This window comes from Canis lupus, chromosome 23 (assembly GCF_003254725.2).
Source record: "Canis lupus dingo isolate Sandy chromosome 23, ASM325472v2, whole genome shotgun sequence".
Lineage (NCBI taxonomy): Eukaryota > Metazoa > Chordata > Mammalia > Carnivora > Canidae > Canis > Canis lupus.
The window spans coordinates 21,819,434-21,836,341 of NC_064265.1; the positions used below are offsets into that span (position 1 = coordinate 21,819,434).

Sequence of the window (16,908 nt, forward strand, 5' to 3'; positions counted from 1 at the left end):
CTCTGATAGGTTAGCCCCTGTTTCTGTTCTCTTCCTCTAGGAAGTTGCTGGTTAGTTTGCCTCAGGGCAGGCACATTCTCCTTCCTCCCATCTTGCTCTTTCCAGTCCTTCTGGGTCATCTTGCTCTTTCCAGTCCTTCTGGGTCTTTCTCACTGGGCTAAGGATCATCAATGCTCAGGCGGAGGCCCAGGCCTTTTCTACATTTTTCCAAGGAAATCTTTCTCATGTCTAGATTTCTTCTCTGATGACTCTCCAATGTTTGCTCAGAGTGGAATCTGCCCAGAACTGGCTTCTAAGCAGTGGACTCTCTTATCCAATGGCTACTTTTCCATTTATACCTCTGACTCATCAGGTCTAAAACTTGTCTTCTTCTCTTAGACTTGCTCTTCTTGTCAACTAATAGCTTCCATTTACATAATAAAAATACTACTTAAGATAATGAAGGTGTTGTGTAATTCTGATTTGATTTAGCTCATTTGAAGGATACTGGGAGAATTACACTAAACCATTTAAACTCAGGAGGTGTTTCATTAATACCTTGGATCACATTTAGTACCTACACAGATTGGCAAGGGCTTGGAGATGAAGCAAAGAATGCACCACAGTGATATCATGTGGGGAAAAAAATGGGATAAGATATTTATCAGGCTATGGAGGAACTGCATGCTCTGTTGGCATAGCAAAGTTCATGCAGGTAAGTCCCAGTTCAAAGGCACAGGTCATGGAAAAACAATGCCAAGTAACAAGACTTCAGTGTGGTATTTTGTTTTTTGTTTTTTTTCTCTTTAGAGCAAGGTGACTAAAGCCTAGATATTATGAGTAAAATTACCCTAAGAGACAGATGTAGTTAGGCAGGTTTAACTGCCTACATTAGCTCGATTTAAACACTTGACTATTAGTGAGACTGCATTGTGACACGCTTTGTTTCATGAAATAAAAGCTTGGTGATAGCACTCTCAGAGAGTATCCGATATTAATAAACATTCATTTGCCCTAGGACTGGCCCTTCTTGCATCCTTGGTTTGAAATGTGGTATCATTTTTATTCAAAGCACTCATTATTCATTAATATTGATTTCAGCATTACACATTTTTTAAATTAGGTTTCGCATTGAGTATTATCATCATTGATGACACAGATGAAGATTCATATTGGCCATTGTCTTCTCCAGCAGTGGACAAGTAATCCTTTCTCATATGATTCCAATAGTGTCTGCCTTCTGACATTGGCCTCATTTGGCTCTTGGAAGACTCTCTTCCTTAATCTCAGGAGGAGAAGAAACCAGGAGAAAGTAAGACTTTCTCTCTTATTAGCAATGCATTCTGAAACAGACTATATCAGGCACCTTATCTGTAAATTACTTAACACTCAAAAATGGTGGCTTTGCACTGGAGTTGTAATGGCCAATAGAATCTTCTGTGATAATAGAAATGTTTTTTAACTGCTGCATACAACATGATAGCCTCTAGCCACATGTAGCTATTGAGCATTTATATGTGGCTAGTGTGACTGAGGAAATGGAATTTTTAATTTTACTAATTTTTAATTTAAAGGAGCCACACATGGCTAATGACTATCATGTTGGACAGCTTGGTATTAGAGCATTTTTATTACTACTTGTAATTTATTTTGTGAAATTAAATCTTGGGAAATTCATCTGGAGGAAAATTGTACATTTTTATGTTTTATATCACTGGTACTGAGTTGAGAGAAATTTTTCAGGCAAAATCTTTTGACTTCTTGTGAGGGGGTACTTATCCTGAGTTTTGTACCCTTTGACAGAGAATGCTGAAGTACAGAGGTAAAAGTGTAAAACCTTACTCTGGCAGTGCTAACAGAATGTTCTCCAGTGTTTCCCAGCACCAGAAATTGTCATGACAGTTAAATAAATGAGAGATTCTATTTCTCTTCTAGTGAAGACTTGACTCAGAATATTGGCAAGTTCTAGATAATAAATAATAGCTTTTTTTTTTTTTTTTTTTTTTTTAGTTTTGGTTATGGCATTCACTGACAGTGACAGAGAAAACAATGTTAGCTAGCTCTTCTTAGGTTCCTTCCAAAATGAGTTTTGAGGTGATTTACTGAAATGCTAAAATACCATGACTTAAGATGAAAAAATACAGAATTTGGATAGGGGAAAACATGGCTTGCTCACATGTGTTTTCTTTCATGGTTCAAGATGGAGGCCTGACCATTGACTTAGGCTAATGTTTCTGAATCAGTGTTTCTACAGTGATGCTCCAGTTGCCCTGACTCATACTCCTATTCTCACCTCATCCCTCTCTGTGGTCAGGAACAGAATGTGAGACAGCAGCCACCCTCCTGTGTGGCTTAGTGCTGCCCCTTGCCTTGTGGATTAGATCTTGCTTTCATGTTAGAATTGACCTACCAAGGGCAAGTCACTTTAGGCCAATAAGGACCCTCATCCAGAGGGAGAAAGCCCTGGGTCACCTTTCCAAAACCTAGTAGGTAAGCCAACAATCTGAAACAGGGAGGACATGAAAGTAATAAAAGAAAAATGGTGACCAAGTCACAGTAAATTCAGATTTTTATTTCAAAATAAGTTTCTAGTTTTATCATTCAGTTGGGAACAATATTTAAACAAAGATCAGAACTGAATTGGAGTTTGGATCCTTGGGCTTAAGGAAATATGGTAAATAAAGTTTCTAGCCAGAAAGTTGAAAAATCATCACAACGTTGAAGTACCCAGCCATCAACCTTGAGCATGTGAGAGGCAGTCATGCAAGGGAATACAACAAACACATATTTGTTTTTCTGATTTGGCAAGTAGATGTCAACGAATGCAAACTTGAGGGCTTTTGAAACATGTTTGATACAATATGCATGTCTTTCTGGATTCTTGCTTAAATATAGGGCAGTGCCAGGATGTTCCCACGGTAGATAAATATCTGTGATAAATACTGAATATTCCTTTATCATAGCCTTTACAAGGAATGTGTGTTTATTGTTTTTTTTTCTTTTTGAGCAGTAATAAAAATTTCTAGATTTCTCATTTTAGTACATTATGTCTGACTGCAAAGGAGCTGCTTGCTATATATGGCAAAACTGACTTTGTCGAGTGTTCCTTTTATTGGTGTTTGGTTGGTTTTTGTGGTTGTTTAAATTTAAAAGCTATTTGCATCAGTGCTTTGAAAATTCTTAAGGTCACTTGGATTCACAACAAATGCCATTTCTTACCTGTGTGATTTTAGGTAAGATATTTTGCTTCCTAGAGCTTTGGCTTTTGAATTTGTAAATTGAGTATTATTGTAGATATATGGCAGAATTGTACATTTTAGTATTTTTTAATTTTATGTATATTTTTCAAGTCTTTCTTTAAAGTCCAGTTTGTTAACATACAGTGTACTTTTCGTTTCAAGTGTGCAATTTATTGATTCAGTACTTAAATCCAGTGCTCATCACAAGTTCCCTCCTTAATCCCCTTCACCTATTTCACCCATCCCCCACCCAACTTCCCCCTGGTAACCATCAGTTTGTTGTGCATCCTAAAGGATTTTAGGGGGCAGCCCAGGTGGCTCCTCAGTGGTTTAACGCCACCTTCAGCCCAGGGCCTGATCCTGGAGACCTGGGATCCAGTCCTACATAGGGCTCCCTGCATGGAGCCTGCTTCTCCCTCTGCCTGTGTCTCTGCCTCTCTCTCTCTCTCTCTGTCACTAATAAATAAATAAAATCTTTAAAAAATAAATAAATCTTTTTAAAAAATAAAATAAAATAAAATAAAATAAAATAAAATAAAATAAAAAAGGAATTTAGGGATAGCCGACTTAATCCGTGCAGTTACTCAGTAGATTTATAAAATTTAGCTATATTCTCTACACTCACTCCCACCCACCCTGGCTGGTTGATCTCACTGACTACAGCACTCTATGACCAGTATTTTGTGTCAAATCAAGTTTGACCTTTCTGCCCCCAATTTATCATTTGTTCTCTACTACGTGTGAGTGGTATCAGATCTAAATTTTTTATGTCTGCTATCGCATAGACCAAATTCTAACTGAAATAGTTAGAAATGGATGTGAATAATGTTTCATGTGTATCAAAGTAGCTGCTTCACAAATAACTACTTAGGACTTGATACTACTTAAAATGCTCTGGATATTTTCCTCTTAGGTATGAATATTCTAGTGGTTTACTAGTTTAATTATAGCTCACTATTGAAACATATATATTATACATATAGATAAGCAGGTATATAATTATATACATATTTAATACATAATAATATTTAAGACATAAATAAATATGTATATATTTAATAAAAATATATAGTTGAATTTATGTGTGTATATGTTTGTGTGTGTGTGTGTGTGTGTGTGTGTGTGTGTGTATAAAACTAACGGTTGGGATCCCTGGGTGGCGCAGCGGTTTGGCGCCCGGTGCATGGAGCCTGCTTCTCCCTCTGCCTATGTCTCTGCCTCTCTCTCTCTCTCTCTGTGACTATCATAAAAAAAAAAAAACAAAAACAAAAAACAAAAAAACAAAACAAAACAAAACAAAAAACTAACGGTTGGGGTTCCCTGGGTGGCTCAGCGGTTTGGCGCCTGCCTTTGGCCCAGGGCGCAATCCTGGAGTCCCGGGATCTAGCCCCACGTCGGGCTTCCTGAATGGAGCCTGTTTCTCCCTCCTTTCTGCCTCTCTATGTCTATCATGAATAAATAAATAAAATATTTTAAAAAAACCTAATGGTTAAGGAAAGAGATACCATAGAAATTATTTATCCAATCAGGAAATTGGGAATTTCTGCTGCTTTTTATAAATGTAGACTTAACAAATATTTTTAATATATATACTGTATTATTATTATATATGTTATATTTATATGTACATATTTATACATGTATATATAACTATGATATATTTGATATATATACATATACATATGATTCTCAGTTCTAAAGCATACACTCTTTTGAATATTAAACAGCTGCAACCCTTGATTATTTCCAACTTTGGTTTTGTTATTCGGAGAAATGAAGGATTAAGTAGTAGGTTAAGCCGGCAGGCTGTCAGACAGGACATCTGTGACTGTTTGATAAACCCTGAATGGATCCAGTGCAGAAGTTCAAGGTTAAAAGTGTCATATTACAGAAAGAACACTGTTCTACCCTCGAGGAATATTTCAACATATTGATTTACAAAGCGTCTTCTTTGTGAAGACTCTCTTTCTGCAGGAGTTAAAATAAAGTGAACAATATGAACATGCTTTTAAAATTGCCTTGATTGACTACTTTCAGAGAACCCCAATTTGTGTCTTCAGGAACTTTAACAGCTCCTTTGCAATTTATTAAGTTCATTAAAAAATACATGCCTCACTTATTAAGCGTGAATTGGCCAGGCATTTTGTGAGGCACTGTAGATACAGTATCTCTAATAAGGTAAGTCTCAAGTGGCAACCACTGGCTTAGAATTCCTATTTTTCTGTATGAATTATTAAAACAAATATTTCCAAATTTATATTTTAATTTGATTTTCAAAATGCAAACTTTTAGAGTGAATGTATCTTATTCTGTTACATAATCTTTATTAGCAAATACTCTATTAACAAATAAGTTACTCCTGTACTTTTGTGAATGTACAGCTGTCTTGTGAGTAGACCAAAGTAATATTTAATATTTGCTCTATAGTTCCATTCTAAATTCTAAATATAGACTAGCAGAAATAAACATAAAAAGGGACAGAGAAATTTTGTAAGCTTTAATGAGTATCTTATTTACTCTATTAAATTATTTAATATCTTAGTGTCTAACATTCTGTACTAAATGATTTTTTTTATTTGTTGACTTTCATGGTATATTAGAAATTTGTAACTGCTCTGAAATCAGAATAATTTGTTAAATTTAATTTGTTAAACCTGTGCCTGTTAAAATCACATAGTCTATGAAGGGGTGGTACTAGGCATATGTAGGTAGGGTTTCAAACATAAAAAGTATAAACTTACATTTTTTTTTTTCCAGTCTCCTGTCATGGAGGCTTCAAAATGCTTTCTTCAAATTAAGAATACCAATACTTACAGAAGTGTAACATTCCAATGAGTGAAGTGACACTGTTGGAAAACAATAGCAACATGGCTACTCTTTTTAACATATAGAAATGCCTACAAATTAATTATGTGTTTTGATGTTTATTATTGGTAAGGTAATTTTATAATAAAGAAAATAATAAACATATATTTATATCCTAAATGCCATAGTTTCTATTAAAAAATGAATAAATGAAATAGCTGTTTTCTCAAGGAGAATACTTTAATCTGCTTTACAAATGAAATATGTTTTATTTCCTGATTTTGATTTTGCAAAGATTATTCTTGCTGCTGAGCATGTACAGACTAGTGCAAGGAAATATTTCAGGACTTAACCAAATTTTAAAAATAGAAATGTTAGTTACAGATAATTTGTAAGAGGTAGCTTCAATTTTGTACCTCAATATCAGCGCTACGGATATAGTGGCAAATATCTATTTTAGAATAAAGCAACTCAACATTTCACATAGAGTCATGAAGAGTTAGTTACACCCTGCTTTCAAGTACTGGAAGCAGACTTAGACTTTATTGGAGAACATCTTCTATGAGTGAGACCATGTGGGATTGGGCAAAGAGAAATATTGAACTGTGATGCAGTTACAACAGAGGGCTCAGTCTATCCTAGATCTTAAGGGGAGGTCCAGAGCAAAAATAGAGCTTCAGAGTTGTCCTGCCTTGAAGCAAAAGTGAGGAGCTGTGACACTCTGGTATTAATTAGTCTTTGCATTCAGGAGGAATTTGACCTTAGGTGAGGCAGCACCCTTTGGCCCAAGGCAATTTATGTGAAGAATCTCAGGTGTGAGTCATTAGCTACCAGGGATATCAGCACTCTTGGGAGCTGGGGAAGGGGGCTCTGGAAGCACACTACAGCATCCACTACCCCTGTATTTGCATAGCCAGTAGTGAAAAAGTATGTAGTCACATGTGCTTTGCTTTTCAACCATCTTTTTTGGTTTATTTCTTCAAACAGGTAAGAAGAGATGGACTCAAATAGTTTTGCTTAGGTTCCCCAAATTTTATGACTCTTCTTTCATATTTTGTATCCCCTAGTAAGGAAAACCCAGTGGCAACATGGAGAGAAGGTCTTGAGCTGTGCGTATAAGTGTAAATGAAATACTTATCTCGGAAGAAGAGAGGTGGGAATTAACTTTATCAAGCAATCAACTTTGTGCTTCTCATTGTACTGGATAAAATAAATAAGTTTGAGCTATCTCTTTAACCTTTTTGGTCATCCTGAACCTAAGGGGGACTTATAACTAAAATAATTACAGAATATGTTCCTATTAAATTGTATTCTTTTAATTATAAGAATGGAATGTTTCAATGGAAACTACATTAACAACTCAAGAGTTTTCCAACTTATTTTTTTCTCCCATCATATTATGTTAACCCTTACCTAATTTCTGATATTTTAGGCTCAACCAAGGTAAAGGCTATATAGGTACACCTTTTGGAAAGCATGATGTGTGACAGATAAAAATAATATAAAACTATTTATTAAAGCTCACTATTATTTGTGGACATGTTTAAACCTTGTCATTAATTTTCACCCAGATATATTTTACTTTGAGTTTTCTAAAGACATACTGACCACAATTTATTTTGGTTCTTTAACTTTTTATCAAAAGAAATTTTTAGTAATACTAAACTCAAGACATATCATCAAAGTTTTATGAATGCTCTCGCTAAGAAAATTTAGACACCCACACTCAATATACTAACAGGTGGGCAATAAAATAAGTTTACTATGTGCTCTGGTGAATGTAGACTTGTGTTTTTTTGTTATTTGTGTTTTGTTTTTATCTATGTTTATTTTAATATCTGCCCTCATTTTCTGACTTATACTACTTTTTATTTTAATTGGTAATAATTAAATTTGGTCTAATTATTTAAACCAAATAATGGTTTGCTGATTCAAACTTGCTGCCACTGGCCTTTGCTGTTGTTAAGGAATATTTTAAAAGGGAAGTGAAAAGAGTGGGAAAAATACTGGTTTTGTTAATTTGGCTCCAGCTGATTTTATACCTAGAAACAGGAGAGTTAATGGTTTTTTTGTATGGTTAATTACATCTTGTGCTGATGGCTTCTGTTGTAGGCATTAAGTCACCTTGTTAGCAGATCTATTGGTCTAGTAGTGTTAGATTTGCCTTTGGGAAATCACTTTTAGAATGTTTACCTTGTTTTCAGGTAACTGATTGAGGGCAGGATGATGGTTGTGTCCAGTTTCCAGAGAACCAGTTGTGAGATTTTTAAGTTATTTTTATGAGTCTCACTCTACTTTGTTTTGAAAACAAAATGGCAGGCCAGTGAGTGGCACAGACATAAGCCTCTCTTCTCTCTTCTGTCTCTTAGAGTTCTTCTCCGTGAGAAAGGAAAAATCCCACTGTATTTTGTTTTCCTAATGCTTCTTGGATTTTCACCAGCAGGTTTTTACAGTCTGTTGCTTGCCTCTCAGATTAGAAGAATGCTGGCATATTTTAACGGTTTCCTAGGATTCAAACAGCCTTTAATTAACAGCAAATTGATGTTTTGGAATGTTACCAAAATATGGGAGACTGAACACTGAGATGGGCTTCTTTCCTTCCAGCTTCTGAGTGCAATGGAGTCCTATAATGGGGAGTGGGGGAGAGGGATGGGGGTGCTCTGTTGCAAACAGCTGGTTGCCTTCTAGTATGCAAAGGGTGTTTTTGTTGGCATAATATTCCCACTGCTTGCTCATTGGTGGCCTTCTAAATTCCACCTACTCATGACTGGGAAAGAGGCAGGTAGTCATCGAATGCTCAAAGCTACTGGGGTGCTGAACAGTTCAGGGATTGCTTGGCTTGTAGCTGGGTTCACTTGTTTTAATCTTTCAGTTGCCAAGGCGGTAAGGTATGGCTGCCTGTCTTTGTGGTTAAGTTTCTTTTCCATGCCAAGTTTGTGTCATCTTGCTGCCAGAGTTTTGGATGTGGTAAAAAAGAGCAATTCTGTAAAATAATCGCTTAGACTTGATGCATAGTCTGAGTAGAAGTTCGTTTTCAAAGAGGGATGGGAGTGCAACGGAGGGGTTTTCTTTTTGAATCAATGGACCTTAGTGAAAGATTTGTTGCTGATGTAATCCAGAGCTTTAGGCCAGAAAGGAAGGATAGATTGGGGACTATGCAGTGTATGAAATGGTAACTGTTACTTAAACAACCATACAGTTATAATCTGAGGAGGGAAAGGGAGCAGTTTAACTAGCTCCCTCTGCCTAATGGCAGATCTGCTCATTGGCCAGCTCCTAGCTGAAGCCACTATACTCCATGTCTTGTTTTTTCCAGTGACCCATAAAACTGGCCTTTTGGGCTCAAGGGACACCTTGATGGTTTTTTGTTTTGGTTTTTAACATGCACAATGTCCCTGATTGTTCCCTTTGCTCTCCTCTGTTTAGGTGGTACATGCCAGAGCCCTGCTCTCCCAGCCCTGGTCCGTCCACCAGCCCCTCCTCTGCAACCTTCGCTGGATATCAAACCCTTTCTTCCCTTTCCTCTGGACACTGCAGCAGCAGTCAACCTCTTCCCCAACTTTAATGCGGTAAGTCCCAAGGTCATATTTGCATATGCCAGAGTGGTAAGTGCCAGGAGTACTTTGTTGTTATTGTTTTTCTTTTTTGAAAGGATTATTTTAGCTTTTCAAATTTAATGCTCATGTAAAATGTTTTGTTGGTTCTCAGAGGAGAGTCTGCTGCAGGGTTGTTTCAATACAGTATTTGAGGTCATAGGGTTCCTTTTGTATAGCTGAGCCTTTGGGACTTGTTATGAACAATAAATTCATTTGCCCACAAGATTGTAACCCTGGTGCAGAATAGAAAGGGAAGTTGACCCAAAAGAAATAAGAGTAGTCCTGGTGTGCCAGGGGTGAGTTGGTCACTACCCTTGTATTGTCAGAAAGCTACAAGGTAGCTGGTTGTCTGGAAATGTGAGGTCCCTAGAGCCAGGCTCCTTCAAGAGAAAATGAAAAGAGATTTAATCCAACTGGGTTGGTCTTGGGTTCATGTCTCTCATTTAGTGTCTTTCTGGGTAATGCTAATGATTCCTGTATTTTGTTGGAATATATCTGAATTAAAACTTAATGATTTTTTTTTTTTTTAAAGAGAACATTAGAATTCAAGTAGATGTTGAAAAACTTAACCATGTTTCTTCTGTCTGGGTCTAATACTTTAATTTTCAAATTTGTTGCTTCTTTTCTAATTTAATAAAGAGAACCCGGATAATCACAATAGTGATTAATTCCTTTGGGAAAGCACGTATTTCCTCCTTAACTTAAAGCAACTCAGCATTCTGGTAGTAGGAGGCTTTTTTTGTTCATTTTACTTTGTTTTGTTTTGTTTCATTTTCCCTTCTTACCCTGTCACAGTTGCTCAGATTGTCTTTCTTAAATTACTTTGTTTTTTGGGCTTTGTTAATGGCCTTCTCAACATAGGTTCATTACTTCTTTGCTTCTATTTTCACTTTTAGCATGTCTTTGTAAGTAGACAGATTCCTCATATTCATCATCATCTCTTCTTGTACAAGCAGTGAAGGTATTCTTATGATGAAAACAGAAATAAGGGTTGAAAAGGTTAGAAACCAGTGACTTTTTTTCCTAATATCATCTGATTCAGATTTCAGCAGTTTGCCATAATGGAAGTCTGAGCTTATCAATGACAGGATGTGTCAACACAACCAAAGCAAAGAGGATTAATATGGGAGGTCACTGAATGCCTAGTGATCTACATAATACACATTTCTTATTGCAACATCTTGCTCCCATGTTGGATTTTTAAAAATCTTCCCACAGTTAGATCATTCTCTTTCAGGAGACAGAAGTGGGTCTTATTTTCTTTAATAATATTTCATCATGGCTACATTGGTAATGCCAATGAGATGATACAGTTATATGCTAGTCCTCGCTTAAGAGCAAGGGAGAATCAGAATGATCACTTTGCTCTTTTAGGGGTGAGGGATTTTCCATGGGAATCTTGTTTTGAAATTTATGGAGCATAAGTGGAAGAGCATAAAGATCATATTTCCAAAGTAAAGGTTTCTAATCCTAGGCGTTTCAGTAAGAGTAGAGAAAAAATTGCTCAGTATAAAATTCTCTGATTTTAAAATGACCACACTAAAGTCCAGTGGGTTCCCTTTATCTGCTTCTCTGTTAAGTGGCTTCCTGGCACGGTCTTACTTCCCAGATATCCAGGGATGATCCATCAAGGTGTGTTACCTGGCCTTCAAGACCACTTGGCATCCTGTCGGTTAGATCTCATGTTAGTTTTAGAGCAGTTGAGGTGAAATTCCTGGAAGGCTGTAAAAAGCTGGGTTTTATACTTTCAATTTATCATTTGAGAAACATTAAAGGTAAAAAGATTAATTTGATTGACAACAAGTAGTATTGTCATAAAAAACAAAGATGAGTGATATGCGAAGCTGTCTGACACTCAGAAAGTCTCTTCACCCTCCTTGCTACTATTTACCCCTCTTTAAAATCACAGGAGTGGACCTAATAATCTCTTCCTGTGGAGATTATTTAATTCAAATATTTGAATTTTTGTGGAAAAAAGGCAGCATTGTGTGATGGTCAAGCTGGACCCTATTACTAGACTGACCATGTTCAAATCTCAAAGTTGGGGTAAGTGACATGACCCTTATGTATCTCAATATCTTCATCTGTAAAATGGGTCCAATATTAACCTACTTCTTAGGCATGTGGTAATACTTATGTGTGTTAAATAATATAAATATAAAAACAGCACTTAAGAAATAACAAACACTATTTAAGTGGTAGCTATTATGTTCATGCATAGCCTGTAAATTCTTTTTCTGAATGTGGCCATCCATTCATTGACTGATAGCAAGAGCTTGACTTGATTCTTTTTCCTCTGTGATGAATTCTGACTTATGTTTGCACATAAGTTCTATTGTTCTATTTAAATTAGGAGACCCTCATTGCTATACATATTAAGTTATTCCCTTTCAGTGCTAGTCAAGCTACAGCAACCAAGGATTAAGCTGTTCCTTGTTTCATACTGTGGGGGATGGGGGGGTGCGGGGGGATGGTTGCAGAGCCCGTGATCAGGTGGGTTTGGACTCAGAGAGAGTTAGCATTTCTCTAAATAATGGTCTGACTTCTTGATTTTGTAGCAGGTGTGAATCTCAATCTACAAATTCAGAGTGTCTGAAGCATAGTTTTTTATTGCTGTAAATTTATTTTATTTCTGATTCAAAGGTCCATTTTATGATGAAGGGAAATGCAATCTAATTCTGTTTCAGGGTGTGCTAAAGTTGTGGCATCTAACAGGCCTATCTATCCAGCTCTTGGGGGGAAACTCCCTCTGTTCACTAGGTTATTTATCTACAAAGGTATTTGTAGATAGCACCTGGTTACCATGGTTATTGAAGTCCCTAGCTCCCGACTTTAGACACACAAACTTTGCAAGGCTATTGGTGGTCCCTTCTGCCTAGATGTGCCAAACCACTATTATCTCTTTGCCAAGAAAATGTTGAACCATCTGCCACCAAATAACCGTCCTGCACCTGACCTTTTTGAAGCAAGTTCATGACAATCACAGACTGACTTGCCTGTTACATTCCTCCACTGAGGATATCTGTATGGAATCATCTGTCTATTGGGGGTGGGGTAAGGCAGAATGGTGAAGGAAAAAAATACATGAAATAAAATCATGAAGACATAAATGGATATCCCTGATTATTATCCTTCTACAAGAGTATAAGCCACTGGGTTTGGGTGTAAGTTAAGTAGAATAATGAAACATCTGTAAAAATATGCATAGTTAGAAGGAAAAGGAAAACGGGTGTAGAATCTGAGCTTGGATATGGATATAAAAGAGAACAATCAATAAAACCATTAGGATCCCTTGCTGTACTCAAAGTCATTTTTTAAAGAATAGCAACAGAAACTGTTCTCTTGACTTAGGGATGTTGTATCTTGTATGTTTCAGTAGCTTTCAGACAAGAGAAAGCTTTCCTTGATTTCCTCATGAACACCCTACCCTGCCTCTCAGTCTCTTAAGACCTTGGAGTTTCAGTGCTTCATTGTTTCATTGATCAGTTTCATTCTGATCCCAGTGATCCCATTCTGCATCAGTATTTCTTGAAAGGAACCAATCCTAGAAGATGATTAGGAAAGAAATATTACAAAGTAGTATGAGCTTGGTCCATTCAATCAACTGCTGTTTATTAAGCATCTACTATGTGGCAAGAATAGTGATAATAAAAATTATATTGTGACTTCTGCCATGAAATAATTCAATTTAAAAAGAAACTGAACAAATAAATATACGTAAATATGGGTGTTTTGATAGAGAAAGATGCATAAGGTAGAATGGCAGGTTGGGGACAAGAGGAGAAGGCTGTATGGTTTTCTTAGGGAGGTTTTGGTGAGAAAAATAGAAACTATTCTAGGCATGCAAACAGGAAGGGACTTAATATAAGGATTTAGGTGCTTACAAAGCCTTTGGAGGTGCTGGGCAGGCAACAAAGGTCAGAGAAGGCTATTGTTGGCTCTCAATTTTTCTGCTTGCTTTCATGGAATCAGGAAGTTGCAGAAATACAAGATGCCCGGTAATCCCAGTTACTTTCATCCAAATCCCATGAAATGCTTTTCTTTATGAGATCCATGCCTGAATACTGCTGGCAGAGACCTGTGGGAATGTAACCCTAGGGCTTCCAGTCCTTGTGATGTAAGGGAGAGCACAGAAGAGGGAAGGCGGTATTGAGTTGCCAGCAGACTTGACATGATGGCAGAATGGAAAGGTTTATGAATAATCAGAAAACCTGAGCATATCTGCAACCATGGACAAGAGGCTAAATCCTTTGGAGCCTCAGTGTCCTGTTCTACAAAGTGAGAATGAATAAATTTCTCTTAGGTTTGTGATCCAAGAGATTGTATGTATGTATGTATGTATGTATTTGTTTCAAAGATTTTATTTTATTTATTTATTCATGAGAGACACAGAGAAAGAGATAGTGACACAGGAAGAGGGAGAAGCAGGCTCAGTGCAGGGAGTCCAATGCCAGACTCGATCCCAGCAACCTGGGACCATGCCCTGAGCTGAAGACAGATGCTCAACCACTTAGCCGCCCAGACATCCACTAGGGATAGCTTTTAAATGCTGAAGATCGCAGCTGAGAAGTGGCTTGGTCACTTAGGATGTTGTTTAGAATGGGAGCTGATCATTAAAAAATGCCTATATACTTCTTGACAACTTTCTTCTTGGGTCACGCTTTCTCTTTGTTTTCATTTCTTTAACATATTTTCTTCAGATTAGATACTGATCAGTAGTTATGACAATAATGAACCTTCAGAATTTTGTTAAAAATATGCAACTTTGGGGGAATGTGTTCATGGGGACTAACAGTAAGCCTGATCTTATGCCTAGCTTCCGTGGCTGTGTTTCCTGTTGGCATAAAGATTAAATGAGTAGGGATGCCTGGGTGGCTCAATAGTTGAGCATCTACCTTTGGCTCAGGGAATGATCCCGGCCTGGGTCCTGGGATCAAGTCCCATATCAGACTCCTTGCAGGGAGCCTGCTTCTCCCTCTGCCTATATATCTCTGCTTCTCTTTGTGTGTCTCCTATGAATAAGTAAGTAAAATCTTAAAAAAAAGATTAAATGAATAAACTGACCTAATGTACTTGCATGTGCCAGATTCTCAGTAAATATTGAGGTCTTCTTTCTTCCAGAAGATGCATAAAAAAGAAAAAGGTCACATAGAGGGCCAAAGGCAGAAAAATGGGCATATAAAGGAGAATAACTATTTTGTTTTCAGCTAGCTTGGGCTAATATTCTTTTTTTAAGTTTATTTATTTTTCATAATCTCTACACCAACATGGGGCTTGAACTTATGACTGTGAGATCAAGAGTCGTATATTCTTCCGACTGAGGCAGCCAGGCGCCCTATATTCTTTTACATTCAAAAAAAGTAAACTAATACAGAAATGTTGACTCTGTGTTACTCCTTTGTATAATATGACTTCATTTGGGGAGAGGGAGCCAAGGGGGATGGAGGGGGAAAGAGATACTGAGAAAGAGAGATCATACCTTAGCATCCAACTCTACTCTAATTCTTCCTATTTCTAAAAAACAAAAAACAAAACAAAACAAAAAAACAGCTACCCTAGACACTTAAGAGTGGTGTTAGTTTGAGTTCAGAAGTGTTATCAGTTCCGAGGAGTGGGACAGGAAGGTGAAATTTAGGTGATTTATAGCAGTGCCTCTCATACTTTATGGTGCATGTGAATCACTAGGGGAATCATGTTAAAATGATTTCTAATTATGGTGCCTGTGAATCACTGGGGGAATCATGTTAAAATGGTTCTAATTTAGTAGTTCAGGTTCTGGACCTCAAATTTTGAACATATAAGGGTATTGGGAGAGGAAGCCAGGAGAATGAGTAAATATACTGGACAATTCTTATACTACTAGAGCATATTTCTTCATTCATTCAACAGAAGTTTATTGAGAACTGACCATAGGCCAGTCCCTTCAGAATCAGCAGTAAAACTATTAGGCTAAATTTCTCTCATTCTGAAACTTTCTGGTGTTTGTGTGGTGAACTGTTAGAGAAGTTTGAAGTATTGGAAGCTACAGCTGCATGTCAAGCATGATTCTTCTGTGGTTGTGCTTTATATCCCAGGCATACTATGAGCCTTGCTTGTAGGGTGACACTGTGCGGGACTTTGGCTACAGCTGCCACTTATTAAATGCTTATTATGTGCCAGGCATCTGACACTATCATCTACTACCAAACTGGTTAAAAGCAGAAATTTTCTATGGAACTTTAAAGCTTTTATGTGAGCCACTGTCTCAAAATTGTTGGTGAGAAAAACAGATGACTGAGTTTTTTATTCATGCATTCATTCAATAATGTATACATTCTAAAAAATTTTGAGTCCCACTAAATAATACTATATATTCAAACATGGGCCTCTTAAAAATAATAGCTCTATCAAAGGCATCTTATATAAAAATAACCCAAATTAATGGAGACTCCGAGAAAGAAGTAATTAATGTCTCATGCATTGATTTGTTTATTAGACATTTCCTAAGCACTGACTATATGTCTGACATTTTGGCAGACAATAGAAATACAAAAGAAGAATGAGGAAGAGGAAAAAGAAGAGAAGTGGAGAAAAAGGAATAAGAGGAAGCAAAGGAAGTGAGGGGCAGATGGAAGAGGAGGAATTGTCCTTGAATCTGTAATATTGAAATAAGTAGATTAGTAGCTTCTTAAAACACTCTTCTATCAGCTACTAGTAAACATCTAGATGTTAAAATACTGCATTAGACAGTAAGTTTCAGGTAGACAGGAACCCTATCTATATAGTTTGGTTCATTTGTTGAAAAAATGGGGTGGAGTAGTTAACTCATTCTATAAAGGACTCTGTAATGCTTAAATAAAGACCTTTGAAAGTAAATGCTTCCTAAATTCAAGGGAAGGTGAGGTTACTTGGAGATGGCCAAGGAAAGCTATATGGTAAAAGTTAAGGTTTAATTTAGGAACTGAGATCAGTTCCATATTTATCTTGTTTGGTAAAGTAACCATAGCACAGAGCCTGGAACATTGCAAAGACTTAACACACAATTCTAGAACGAATGAGTGGAGGACAGATGGGTGCAGGGATGGATAGATAGATAGATAGGTAGATAGATAGATAGATAAACAGGGGGAAAATGATAGATAATAGAGGAGAAATAGCCATTATAGTTGTGCCATAAGAAACATAATTGATGGAAATGCCTCAATAACTTAATCTAAGTACCCACTGTTTTCATACATTAGGTTATTTTCATCTCAGCAAAGTTATTAATTTAAGCAATTATTAGGAAACCTAAGCAAGCATAGTATCAA

At 36.8% G+C, this 16,908-nt stretch overlaps 1 protein-coding gene across 4 annotated transcripts in view; it reads left to right on the forward strand.

The window, feature by feature from the left end:
* ZNF385D (zinc finger protein 385D) overlaps nt 1-16,908 on the forward strand; it is an 891,925-nt gene that overhangs the window by 664,962 nt on the left and 210,055 nt on the right. For 3 of the 4 annotated variants that reach the window (XM_025448806.3, XM_025448807.3, XM_025448809.3), the window contains one exon: nt 9,450-9,592. In XM_025448806.3, the coding sequence (XP_025304591.1) occupies nt 9,450-9,592 (143 nt within the window). Of the gene's footprint in view, nt 1-9,447; nt 9,593-16,908 lie in introns of all 4 variants that reach the window. The other variant, XM_049100151.1, reaches the window with a different exon arrangement.